This window comes from Anolis sagrei, chromosome 1 (assembly GCF_037176765.1).
Source record: "Anolis sagrei isolate rAnoSag1 chromosome 1, rAnoSag1.mat, whole genome shotgun sequence".
Classification (NCBI taxonomy): domain Eukaryota; kingdom Metazoa; phylum Chordata; class Lepidosauria; order Squamata; family Dactyloidae; genus Anolis; species Anolis sagrei.
The window spans coordinates 71,093,115-71,106,788 of NC_090021.1; the positions used below are offsets into that span (position 1 = coordinate 71,093,115).

At 39.9% G+C, this 13,674-nt stretch overlaps 1 protein-coding gene across 1 annotated transcript in view; it reads right to left on the bottom strand.

Annotated features, from left to right (window-relative positions):
- The window catches only part of OPRM1 (opioid receptor mu 1), a 36,589-nt gene extending 22,959 nt beyond the window's left edge, over positions 1–13,630 (bottom strand). The window contains exon 1 of the mRNA XM_060753609.2: positions 12,800–13,630. Coding sequence (XP_060609592.2) covers positions 12,800–13,017 — 218 coding nt within the window. The 5' untranslated portion in view covers positions 13,018–13,630. The remainder of the gene's footprint in view (positions 1–12,799) is intronic.
- Positions 13,631–13,674: the final 44 nt, after the last annotated feature.

Here is a 13,674-nt window from a genome sequence, read left to right on the forward strand (position 1 = left end):
CAATCTCTGTTTAGAATATCTGTTTCTGGTGAATAACAGAAGTCACTGAAGTGGAATAAATGAGGACATTTTTTGCTTCTCCCACCCCTGTGACCTCCAACAAATAGTAGCTTTCCTACTACTGTATATGTTGATATGCCTTAAAGTTTCCTCTTGACTTTATGGTGACCCCATGGATTTTATAGGGTTTTCTTAGACAAGCAGTATTTAAGAGATAGTTTATCTAGTTCATTCCTATAAAATATAGCTTTTAGCAATATCTGTGGGAAATTGGCTATCTTTGAATAACCATATTGTGACATTTCAGTATAAAGGAAAGTGCATTGAATAACATTTTTTCTCTCTCCACCTCTTATAAACATTATGCAAAGAGCTTTCTGCTTTCCTGGAGATGCAAAAAAAGTAAATGGAGGAAAGGTAAATCAATTCATCAACTGTCATTCTGATGATAAGAGATGCTTTGCTAGAATCAATGAAGACTTTGCTTTTCATTTGAATTGGGAGAACTTTTGCTTGGATGATCTAATATGAACTCTTACTAGAAGCTTTCAGGTGGATGTTCCATAACTGTATTGTGACATATTAATATAATAGAAAATGCATTGAATGACATTTCTATTTCTCTGCTGCATGATGGTTCAAGTGTACAAAAACAAAATGAAGTTGAATGGCAATCGATTCAGGACAGTCCAATTGCTTAAATAGCTTTTTTAAAAGTATGAAACACATTCAAGATAGAAAAGCCCTCATTCTGAGTGAGGTTTTATAATTTACTTTTCAGATAATCAATGTTCATGAATAGCCTACCCTGATTGTTTCTGGAGGGAGGGAGGTGAAGGAGGCTGACACTGCTTTAAACCATTATGCCCAGCCTATGACATTTTCAAACATTTCTTGACGGCTGCCCTTCAGCAAAGAATGGTGGTTAGTCCATGTAGTCCAGCAAAATACCAAGGAAAGTTCTCTCCAAGCTTTCTTACAGGATATTTTGTTATTGCAGATTAAATGATCTAGAGACTATCTATATATTTATCATATATCATCTATCACTGTTCTTCCAACAGGAGGCCAAAAAAGACTTACAACAAGTTGAAAACAAGCTACAGCTAAAAATATGAAAAGAACGTGAATGCACAATTAAATGCATTGTTCTATAGTGGTGCAATGGGTTAAACCCTGTCCTGCTGAACTGCTGACTTGAAGCATGGCAGTTTGAATCTGTAGGGCAGGGTGAGCTCCCACTGTTAGCCCTAGCTCCTGCCAACCTAGCAGTTCAAAAACATGCTAATGTGAGTAGATAAATAGGTACTGCTTTGGCAGGAACAGGCAAAAAGATTCTCCAAGCAGCTTGGCCAGCCACATGACCAGGAGGTGACAACACAGGCGCCTCAGCTTGAAAATGGAGAAGAACACCTCCCTCAGAGCCAGAGATGAGCACTGCCTCCAAAAGCCAGAAATGAAAGGAGAAGCCTTTGCCTTGTCTATAAATGTGTGTCTAATTGTATGTGATTATAAAGCATTGAATGTTTGCCTATGTTTGCTGTAAATGCTGTAATGTGCTTTGAGTCCCCTAGGGGAGAAGGATTGAATATAAATAAAGTGTATTATTATTATTATTATTATTATTACTACTACTACTACTACTATTATTATTATTAGTGGTTTTAACACTTGTGGTTTTATTTACAGATTTGATTAATATGTTCTTTCTAGGAATCTCTACATCTTCCAGCATGACTCTATGGTCAGCTTCAAGAGAGGTAAAATTAACATTAAGAGTGGAACCAAACAGGGATGCCCCCTCTCCCCAGCTATATTTGCATTGGCCATTGAGCCATTAGCAAATTCAGTATGGAATGACCTTGTTATTAAATGCTACAAGGTGGGCAAGGAAGAAATTAGGATCAATCTTTATGCAGAAGATGTTATGGTAATCTTAGGGGAGGTGGAGGAGGCATTAAAATCAACAGTTAAAATAGTTAAGAACTCTGGAAATTCTTCAGGCCTCACAGTTAAGTTTGAAAAATCAGAGTTACTATATAAGAATCTAACATGGGAAAAATTCAAGAAGGTTCAAAATATTATGGGAGTGAAATTGGGGGAAAATAATATAAAATACCTGGGAGTAGATACCCCCCAAAATCTCAATAACATAATATCAATAAACTTTAACCATCCATGGGAAAATATAAGCAAACAAATTAACACAAGGGGGAAATAAATTTTGGGATATTACCACAAGGTTAATTTTTTTATAAGATGATGTTGCCCAAATTCTTATATTTGTTCCAAACTCTCTCAGTGAATATTTTTAACAATTTGCTTCAGAAGTGGGATAACTCTATCAAAAACGGGGAGTGGGAGGAAATAAAAATAGAATTTCCAACTTTTTATTTTACAGTATACAAGAAATATGTGGATGGGGGTGGGGGTTCTTTGGGAATATACTATGAAGCAAGTCAATTAGCCAGGTTAGAATTCAAATGGGAAAGGTCAAAAAGGTGTGTGCAAGTAGAAAAAGAAGCAAATAGTTGGGAAAGAGGGACATGTATGGGAGAGAGAAAAGACAAAAAAGACTTAAAGAACTTAAATGTTGTCCCCTGCCTATCAATGTTGCTAATTTGGAAAAATGGCAAAATAAATTATAAATAAATAAAACCGATCCTTTCCCATTAGAACCCTTGGAAAATAAAGACGAGACATTCAGAAACCTAATAAGGGCCCTGAAAGAAAACAATATTAAAAAGGTAGGGGATCTCATGGAACCCAATGGAGAAATAATTAATTTGGGACAAGATAAAAGATAAAAGCAGACAAGGGAATTGGATAACATAGTTAGGCCTGTCCAGTAGAGCTCAGGCCATGAAAAGAGGAGAGGTAGCAGATGCCCTTCTAGAAAGAATAATTAAAAGGAAAGTAGAAAAAGAGAAAGGAATTATCAGGTTAACATATAAGGAATTAATCACTTTATCTTATGACACAAAAACCACCCTTGTAGAGAATTGGAAACAAGAAAAAAACTTTAGTGAGAAATTAATTAGGTCTTAGATCAACAATATTCAAAAAGTTAAACAAATTAGGATCAAAGAAACTTAACAGAAAATGATCTCCAAATGGTATAGAACCCCACTTCAATTAACACATATAATGGGAAATATTTCCAACAAATGTTGGCATAACTGTGGGGGGATAGGTTGATTCTCTCATATGTGGTGGGATTGCAGAAAAATTCTGAACTATTACAGTAAACTCAGAAATGCAATGGAGGGAATAATAGGGCAAAAGTAAAAGTGGGCTAAAGCTAGATTTATGTCGCTCACTATAGAGGCAAAGGAAAATAACAATAAATGGTCAGAAATCCTAAAATATATGATAACTGCAATACAGGCTACGATAGCCCGAGGATGGAGAGACAATACAAGATGGAATTTGGAAACTTGTGGTTTTCTCTCTCGGAAAAAGCAATTATATGAATAGTTATACAAAACAAGACTGGCATAGGAAATGGTCTATTCTAGCCGACAAAACAGATGATGATAGATATAGGATTTTGAACCAGGCTTTCCACATGGTTAAATCTATGCAATGGTATTATTCGGAATCACTGTTCCAGGATGGGAGGGGGGGGGGGGGGGAGTGGGGCAGGGTATGGGAAACTGGTGGTACATATCCAAAGAATACATAATGTGTCAATTAAGGTAAAGTGACTTTTGGAACAACCAGCAAATGCACATTTCAACAAAAAGTTCTTCAGCTTCTGGAAAAAGAAAAGCAGAGAAGTTCCCAGCCCAGCCTCCTGTTAGAGGGAAATTCACAGCCTTATACAAAAAGACATGGACCAAAAATTAATTGGGAAAAGGTTGAGGTAGAATAAAGTTTCCCACTGAAAAAAGAGGTGGTGAATCATTTGTATCAGTCCCTCCTTATCCATACAGTCCTCCACTGACTGCTATACTGTTCTAGGTGGTCTACCAACCCTTCTCAGAATATTTTTGAAGGGCACAAAGAGCTGGGGTGGGGAAAAAAAGATAAAGTTGAATTACTACAAATCCTTTCCCCTCACCCTCCAGTGGGAGAATCCCATGTGTGGAGTTTGGCATTCCATCACTAGCAGTTCCTTCTCCAACTAGGGATACTTGAGATTTCACCACTAGGTAGCCGCACACTCTGTTATAGTTCTTTAAAAAGAAACAAACACAACTATTCTTACAAGTTCTGTATTCTCTGTGATAAGCAAACAGAAATACAGTTGAGAATTTTCAGTTGATTATAGCCTTCACTCTTGAAAATTGTATTTTCATTTAATTTGATCCCTTCCAAGTCATTCCCACCCACCCACTCTCCAAACATGCATGTGCACACATATGTGTACACACATAGTGCTTTTCACTTGTTTATTTTTTAACAAACTGAAGCTCACATTATATAATTAAGTAATCTTGAGTGTTAGTTTTAAAATTGTGTCTTTTGCCTCTCACAGAAATGGCAACCCTGGTCTTAGACTTTCAAAATGAAAGCTTGGAAAGCAGTATTGGGTTCTGCGACTCAAATGCTATGAGTACTATAGAGGCATTCACAAGAAGACAAGGGTAATGTGACATAATTATGAACATTTTGCTGACCTTTTAACATTAGATGATTGTTTCAAGAAGTTTTGTCCTCCTGACTAAAGAAATGAAGTAGGTCATTATGTTCTTGATTCTCAGTAGACTCCTGCTCTAAGTTGTGACTGTATAGTTTCAAAGTATGGATCTGGAGGAAGCTGCACAAAGGAAGTCATAGACTGGACTTCCCTTATTTATCTCCTTAAAGGTGTCTTAAAATATCAAGAACTCTGATTCTGAAGGGAACATGCAGTCTTCATAACTTGTAGCCTCTGGACGTCTTAGCCTCTATGAGTTTATTTAATTTCAAGTCATCTGAAATGATAGTTATCATTATATAATAAGGTCATGAATTTTACAATCTTACATTGTATCATATGAAAAATGCTATGAGTAATGGATTGTCTTGATAAAATAGAAAGATGAGCATGATTTTCAGGCTTTTCTACTTTTTGTGTGACACTGAAGAAATACCTTTTTTTTGGAAGTCATCACACTAATTTTTCTCAGATATAGGAAAAATTGTACTTGTTTCCATTTCAGCTCCCATAATCCTCCTAACAGAATGATCAGTTGTAATGAAAAAGGAATTACTCCATGCTCTGGTGTTAATCTAAAATGTCCTCTCTGTCCTCTCTGATTGTGATAATTGTGACATTGTAAAATTGTCAGTGTGATTTCCTTTTACCTACAACATCTTAACTGATATTGTATTAGTAATATATGCAGGCATAACTGAAAAAGAAGAAAACAATGTATGTCGATTTTTGGTCATGGCAGAAGAAGGAGTTCAGCATCTCCATCAGTTACGTCTTACTACTCATGCCACCAATCCATTTTCTGGTGGGTAGATCCCAGCTCATCTTGGAAGTCAACCAGGGTGCTTTCAGGCTTTATTTTAGAACAAGAAACTAGCAAAACTACCTCTGAGAATTCCTTGCCTCAGAAAAACCCTATGAAATGCATCAAGTTGGCATTATTTATCAGATAACTTCAACACACACACAGCTATATCTTCCCTTGTTTACTTCCTAAACTACATCTTGTCCCATTTTCTTACCATGGAAGAGGTAGTATGTCTTGAGGGTATGAAAAAGTTCACATCTTAATCAAGCGTGAAGCTTTCATCACATAATTTCAGGAAATAAAAAGCAGCTTTGAGTTTTTAATATTCTTCAGGCATAAAAAACCATTAAATATATTTAAGTAGGTGAATTAGAAACTATTTCTTGTGAAAGGCAGTCTTTACCATTAGGAAACTAGAAAACATTTCTACAAATCCCTTTGATCTGCAGAATGTTTTATCTCTACAGCAGTTCTATCCCAAAAGATAATGGCTCACCGAAGAACGTTCAGATTATATATGATACTTATTTTTAAATGAAAAAAAAGATAGGAAAAGTTCATCCATGGGAGTAACAGTGTGAGGGAAGTAGGGTAAATGTGTTTCATCCTTTTCCCTAAGGCTGCTTGTCCACTTTAGATCATTGATCTGAAATATATTTTCTTTCCAGAGGGCAAGAGAATGTGTGTGTGTGTGTGTGTGTGTGTGTGTAGGTTTCACAAGAACAGAAGAAACTGACTTATACTGAATCATCATTTTGGAGAAGGTTTAACTCATTATCTTCGATGGCCTCAGCTAGAGGCAGCTAGAGGCAGCTCATGGAGCAGTGAGAAAAGCAGGTGGGTGTCTTACATACTGGGGACACGTATGTGTAGAAAGTGTAGAAAGTAAGTCAGGAATTTAGGAAATGGTTACTCGGACTCAAACTGAGTTGCTAAATTATTTCAAAAATAAGGAGCTGGCTACATTCTAGACCAGATTTCCTGGAATTCTCCAAGAGGTTTCATGAGAATACACACACACAGAGTTACGACAATCATTATATTTTGGTTCTCGGAGAACCCGAACTTTATTTCAATGTATTCTCCAAGCTAGAAAGGTTGCGAAGGGCTGTGCCAGCTACTTAACCTGCCTGTAAGTCAACAAATCTTTGTTGTTTCATTGTTCTGTCTCACTTTCTGGAAACCACCCCTGCTTGACCAGCATTAAAGCCATTTTCGCGTCCAGTTATTACACCCATGAAGAGGTTGAGAGGTGAGGGATGAAGTGAGCAACAGGAGTCTAAGGGTTGTTCTTTGGATGAACAACCTGAAGAAGGGAATCCACCTACCATACCTAGTTTAATTGACAATAACAATGTTAATTAAACATTGACATACTCCCTGATGTCAGGGAGTATTTCCTTGGTGAGGAGGAAAGTTGAAATGACAAGGATTGAAACTGAGATATGAAGTGGTATTATAGTAGGATAATATAGACAGATCTGACCAGACTGCATTAGAAGATTCAAAAAGTAAAGTAGCATAGGAGTTTAGTCTTGTAGGTATTACAACAAAACATTTAGTTAGGCTTATGGAAAATATTTTCTGGTTAGATTTAACTATAGTGATATTTTAGTTAAAATTATAAACTCCTGCTTTTCAGTAGATGCAAGCCACTTGAGAAAATTGTCATAACTGGATGACACATTCTGTGAATGTTAGGGAGATTGTGGATTTAAAACTAGCAGTGTGATTCTATACATTCAGAGGTAAGTCATCTTTCAGTTCATTGGTTCTCTTTCGTATCAAAGTGAGAAGCAGGGGACAATGTGCAGGCCTGGGACCACAAACATCTCAAATAATACCTTTGCAATGCTCAATCTGCATAGATTGTTATTTTCTTCCTAGCCTAAAGTAATAAGAAAAATCACCTTTCCTAGAAGCTCCTAGGAGCAATGGTTCACCAGTTCAATAGGCTGACCCCTATGTACCATTTCAGTTTTTTAAAAACAAAAACAAACCATCTCTGAGACCATGAAGGGGGTGTCTCTCTGCATTTTTTTTGTTTCCAGCTCTTTTGGTTATCTTTGCATGCCCCTAGAAACAGAAAACCTGCTCCCTCAAGACTGTTGCAGTTGTCCATCCTACAGCAGAGTCTGCATTTTAAACTTAAATCATTTGTTATCTGACAATAAGTTTAAAAGCTGCTTATGTTTCAAAAACATAAATTCACATTTTATTTTGGGTAGCATAGGTTTTCCTTATTTTATTTTCACAACTGTGCCTAAAACAAGACATGACATAAAACACAATATAAAATACAATTGAATAAAACATATATGAAAGGAGGACAGTGTGGAGGCTTGCCTAATCTCCTTAGGGAGGGTGTCACAGAACGAGGGGGCCACCACTGAGAAGGCCTTCTGCCTCGTCTCCGCCAACCATGCTTGAGACGGTGGCAGGACCGCTAGGAGGGCCTCCCCAGCAGAACTTCGAGCCTGTTCTGGTTCATTGGGGGGGGGGGGGTCACGAAGATAGACAGGACCCAAACCATTTAGGACTTTTAGGTGATAATCTGCACTTTGAATCGAGCTTGAACACTTCTTGCCAGCCAATGGAGCTGCGTTAGTAGGGGCATAGTGTGCTCTTTATAGATAGCTCCAGTTAGTAGCTAGTTGCAGTTTCCAAGCTGTCTTCAAAGGCAACCCCACATTAAATGATTATGATGAGAAGAAAGTAAGACTAAGGCATTGATTGACCTGTGATTAACTTGTGCTATTACACGGAGAAAGTGTGAATGTAATCAATTTGGGGGGGGGGGGGGATCTGGACTACCACATGAAAGCTATTCCAAATTCCATGAAGAAAGAACTGAATATACCATGGACTCTTGGTATCCACTAGTGTTAGATTCCAGGACCTTGCATGGTTTCCATAATTTGTGGATGCTGAAGTTTCATTATATGCGATGGCATAATAAAATGGTGTCCCTTATATACAATGGCAAAATCAAGATTTGCTTTTTGGAATTTTAAAGTCATGGATGTTGGAATCCACAGATGCAGAATCTGTGGATATGGGGAGCCAACTGTAAATGGATATAATTGCAAAGTAATTATAGATAATCCAACAAATCATATGTGGTTACTGTGTCCAAAGATGGCAGGTTTCTGGAATACTTAAATTTTAAAAGAAAAAAAAACACACATACATTTTATTATTATTAACTATTTTGAAGGAGTTAAGGCAAATACTTTGCACAAAGATCTTAATGCTCTATTGCCAGGAGTTGCATTGTTAGAAAAAATGTGGGGAGCTGTGGAAGATCTATTCTCTAACTTCATTGTTGGTAAAACTGTATAGGAAGTTGCTGTTTCAGAAAAATTGACATACAACACAGATTGAGCAGAGAGGAACTGTACGTTTGCTGCAATTTGGGCCCCTTTCATTTCACCAATCAATAAGCAAGATGTACAGAGATTATTTTAGGCCTCATATTTTTATGCTATGCTATCAAAAACATTTTGTGTAATTATTTTTGTCTAGAACTGTATTTAACATTAATATTTGTATTGCTTGGCCAGCTGTGTTGCTGTTAGTCATTTAAAAATAAAAATAAATAAAAAGAAGTCTGGATATGCCACATCACTGAATGTCAGAAAATATTTTTATAGGGGGATTACTTAATGCTTTGCATTTTCAGAATGCTTCTGTGGAACCAGAGATCTTTGGAGCAGGCTGAGAACTTGGCCAAATATTTACAGCACTGCATGGATATAGTATTTATTACTCTATAGCATTGAATTCAAGTACTGAGTGCCAAAGATTTTGTAATCATAACCTCCCCAGGATTTTCAGGAGACCAAAAATGTGGAGAGACAACTCAATGTTCAGTTGATAGCAAATATCAACTGGAAAAGGAAAATGGAAAATGAGTGTTGGTGAAACGGATAGAATTCATATTCTATAGCGGGCTTCCCAAAGCTGGCATTTTAACTACGTCTTGGCCAACTTCACTTACCTCTAGCTAGCATTGCCCAGGTTGGATCTTGACATCCCATCACATTGTAGTCCAACACATCGGGAGTACAGGAACTTGTGGGGGGTTTGGCTTATAATCCACCAAAAAGAAGATATGCAGCTGATGGTAACCTTAAACACCTTGTGTGGTGATAGCCTACAAGGTTCTCCCTTGTACTAAGCTTGAAAATATAGGATTTTAGAAAGGCTCCTGTCTTTCCAGACTGTGATACTAGTGAAAGAAGGGTTTTGCAAAGACAATGAATATGCTCCTGTCTATTATTTCTTAAGGTGAGACCTTTTCAGGTGGCTCCAAGCAGTTGCAATTTCTACCTGTTGTTATTAATCATTTCAATAGATGGTGCTATGTTCTTATAGAAAGTGAATGCAATCTCATTTCTTCTAAATGTTAGCCTGGGTGCTATGAACACATTGAATTGCTTTTTCTAGCTGACATTCATTAAACAAATCTAATTGAGCAGTGCTTCTTTTATTAAAAATGGACCATTATTTGACATGCCTTTGCAAATAGCTTCTATCCTATATATTTTGGGGAAAGCATTTACTGTTGTCCAGCTTAAGAAAAAAATTACTTGCCCATCAGATACATTCCACCTGTTTCAATGAGGAACATTTAAAAATCTGAATTAAAAGGAAAACAGGGCATTTTACTGTAGATTTCAATAGCATCAAGAAATAAACATTGGAAAACACTGGAGTGTGGTGGAGGCTCCTTCTTTGGAGGCTTTTAAACAGAGACTGGATGGCCATCTGTTGGGGGTGCTTTGAAGGCGATTTTCCTGTTTCTTGGAAGGGGGTTGGACTGGATGGCCCATGAGGTCTCTTCCAACTCTATGATTCTATGATTGTATGAGTCTATGAATAGATATGGCAAATTGCCATTCTTAGTGGATTTATTTGGGAAATGATAGCAGACGTTCAGCTGTACATGTGTGAGGAATTTATTGCCAAAGTAGAACACACTTACATGGAATTATGTGCTGTTGAACTTGGTCTGATGCACTTTTGGGTAGACATATATCCAATTACCTTGGATATATGTCTACCCTACTAAAATCTTGAGCACACATCTTTAAGTTATTTGTAAACATTTTAAATGGATTCTCAGGGCTTTAATATTAAATATACAGTTATATCTTAGAGTAATTCATACACTTCTCTGTAAAATATATAGGCAATCTCTGTGCGTACTTTGCTTCCAGGTGTTAAATAACCAGTACTCTAGAAGAGAGGAGCAGAATTCAAAATGATCTTAACAGAATAGAGAGGATGGGCCAAAAGTAATAAAATGAAGTTCAATAGGGACAAATGCAAGATACTCCACTTAGGCCAAAAAAATGAAATGCAAAGAAACAGAATGGGGGTTACCTGGCTCGATAGCAGTACATGTGAAAAAGATATAGGAGTTCTCGTGGACAAGTTAAACATGAGCTAACAATGTCATGTGGCAGATTAAAAAGACAATGGGATTTTGGCCTGCATAAAGCTGAGTATAGTGTCTAGATTCTGGGAAGTCATGCTACCCCTCTATTCTGCCTTGGTCAGACTAAACATGGAATAGTGTGTTCAGTTCTGGGCACCACAATTGAAGGGAGATGTTGACAAGCTGAAATGTGTCCAGAGGAGAGCAACTAAAATGATCAAGGGTCTGGAGAACAATCCCTATGAGGAGTGGCTTAAAGAGCTGGACATGCTTCGCTTGAAGAAGAGAAAGCTGAGAGGAGACATGATAGCCATGTATAAATATGTGAGGGGAAGTCATAGGGAGGTGGGAGCAAGCTTGTTTTCTGCTGCCCTGGAGACTAGGACACAATGGAATGATGGCTTCAAAGTCAGGAAAGGAGATTCCACCTGAACATTAGGAAGAACTTCCTGACTGTGAGAGCTGTTCAGCAGTGGAACTCTCTGTCCTGGAGTGTGGTGGAGGCTCCTTCTTTGGAGGCTTTTAAACAGAAGCAGGATGGCCATCTGGCAGGGGTGCTTTGAAGGCGATTTTCCTGCTTCTTGGCATGGGTTTGGACTGAATGGCCCACGAGGTGATTCTATGACACTTTATCAGAGTTTAGAATTCTAGAAGATCCTGGTCTGTTTGTTTTAATTGTTCAGGTTATCAATTACATTAAAAACAATTAAGAAAATGCAACTTATTCCTTGAATATGTAAAGTGCTCAAGGTTTCCTTTTTAACTCCATACTCCTCCCTCCATATGTTTTATCTGATTGAATTTACAAACAAACTTTACTCCATTCCATATCTTTCAGCAGAGCATGACAGAAGGCTCCTAACCAATGCATACATTCTCCATTAAAGTGGAATGGGAACCCAAGCAGAAGAACCCCTCCCCTTTCAGAATGCCCTTTTGTTTTCCCCAAGCACCCCACCCACAAATGAATTGGCTGCGATGCCCACATCTGTGAGCTGTCGCATTTTTTTTCTCCTGAGCAGAGACCTCCTCGCGTTGCCAGCACAGAGGCGTTGAAGCACACATTCATCCTTTGACATCCAACCAAGATGTATTGACAATACCGTGCCTTCCGAATATGTTTCTCCCCTTCCACTGCCAGTTTCTCTAAAATTGTTCTTTCTTGACGGGGAAAGCAAAAAGGGAAACCTGGCTGTGAGTTGGTGAGGGCCAGAAGAACGCGGTCGGGATTTGCTCCCTGCCAGGGTTTGCTCTTTCTCAGCTGCTCTCATGAGGGGCGCAGGGAGTACTTTCCCACGATCGCTCTAACTCAAGAAATGCCAGTTTTTGGAGCAATAGAAGATCGGTTTAAAACGAACTATCCAAGGTGCGCAACTCTGCGCCGTCCTGAAAGGTTCAGCATCTTGGGCAGCCCCGGAAAGAATGGACTCACCCGGACACACAAGCTGGGGACATTTGGGAAAGAAAGGGCTAGAGGAGCCTTCTCTTTCGCTCCCCAAGAGAAACGCTTCTTGATACCATTACAGGCGGAACCATTTCCCTTTTGGCCACTTGGCTGGAAACGAGGCTGATCCACCTCTCTGATAGTAAACTCCTCATTGTTATTATTTATTTATGTTTATACTCATATTTTAATGCGCATTGTTGCAATTTGCATTGTGTCCTATTTATCGTCACTACCTCGAGTTTCTATATTATGAGGGAAAAAGGATAAAAAATAAAGTAAATAAACAAAAATAAGCAGAAATTGAGCATCCCCCTCAAACTTCCGACTTTCCCTCTTTCGCCTCCCCACCAGCTGCCCCTTCTTTCCTTCCTTCCTCTGGGTCCTCCTCTTCCTCTTCTTCCTCTTCCTCCTCCTTCTCTCTCTCTCTCTCTTTCACCCGCACCCCTGGCTCAGCCTTACCTGACGATGACATACATGACCAAGAAGTTGCCGAAGAGTCCCACCACGCAGACGACGGAGTAGAGGGCCATGATGACGATGGCGGTGACCATGGAAGGGCTGCCGGGGTCGCAGGGAATGGCCCCGGGGCCCCCCAGGCTGCCGTTGGGGCCGCTGCCGCACCAATGCTGGGTGCTGTTGGGGTTGGGCTCGCTCAGGTTCCAGCCGGCGCCCTCCATGCTCTGCGTCCCGGGCTGGAGAGGCCAAGAGGAGGAAGCCAAGGAGGAGCCCCAGGAGCTCTCCCTGGTGCTGAACCAGGCGCGCTGTCCCCGGTGCTGATCCCAGGGACGGACAGGTAGCTGTCCCTGGTGCTGATCAGTCAGCGGTGCCGCTCCCCGCCAGGAAAGCCGCCGACGGCGAGGAAGAGGGAGATGAGGAAGCCAGCGGGGGGCGAGGCAGCACTCCCATTCAGGGGCTCGCTCTCTTTCTCTCTCTCTCGGACTCCCGGAAGCCGCCCCGCAGCCCTCCCACCTCAAGCGCCCCAACCTCGGGAAAAGCCGCTTTCCATGAGTGAGAGCAGCTCCCTCCTCATCCTTCTCCAGGCACCACAAATCAGGGATGGTGTATGTGTGTGTGGGGTGAAACGGGAGAGGAGCGTAAAGGGAATGAGAAAGAAGCCCGAGGACAGAGAGAGAGAGAGAGAGAAAGCCAAAAGCTAACCCCGGTTCTTTCTCCTCCAGATGTTCCCGCGTGCGCGCACTCACACGTGCATTCTCACCGCCGGCTCTGACACGCACAGGCACACTTGCGCGCGAGAGAGAACCCACGAACACGCACACGTGCCCGAGTTCAACGGAGGAGTCAGGAAAGAAGGAGGAGGAGGAGGAGCCTCAGGC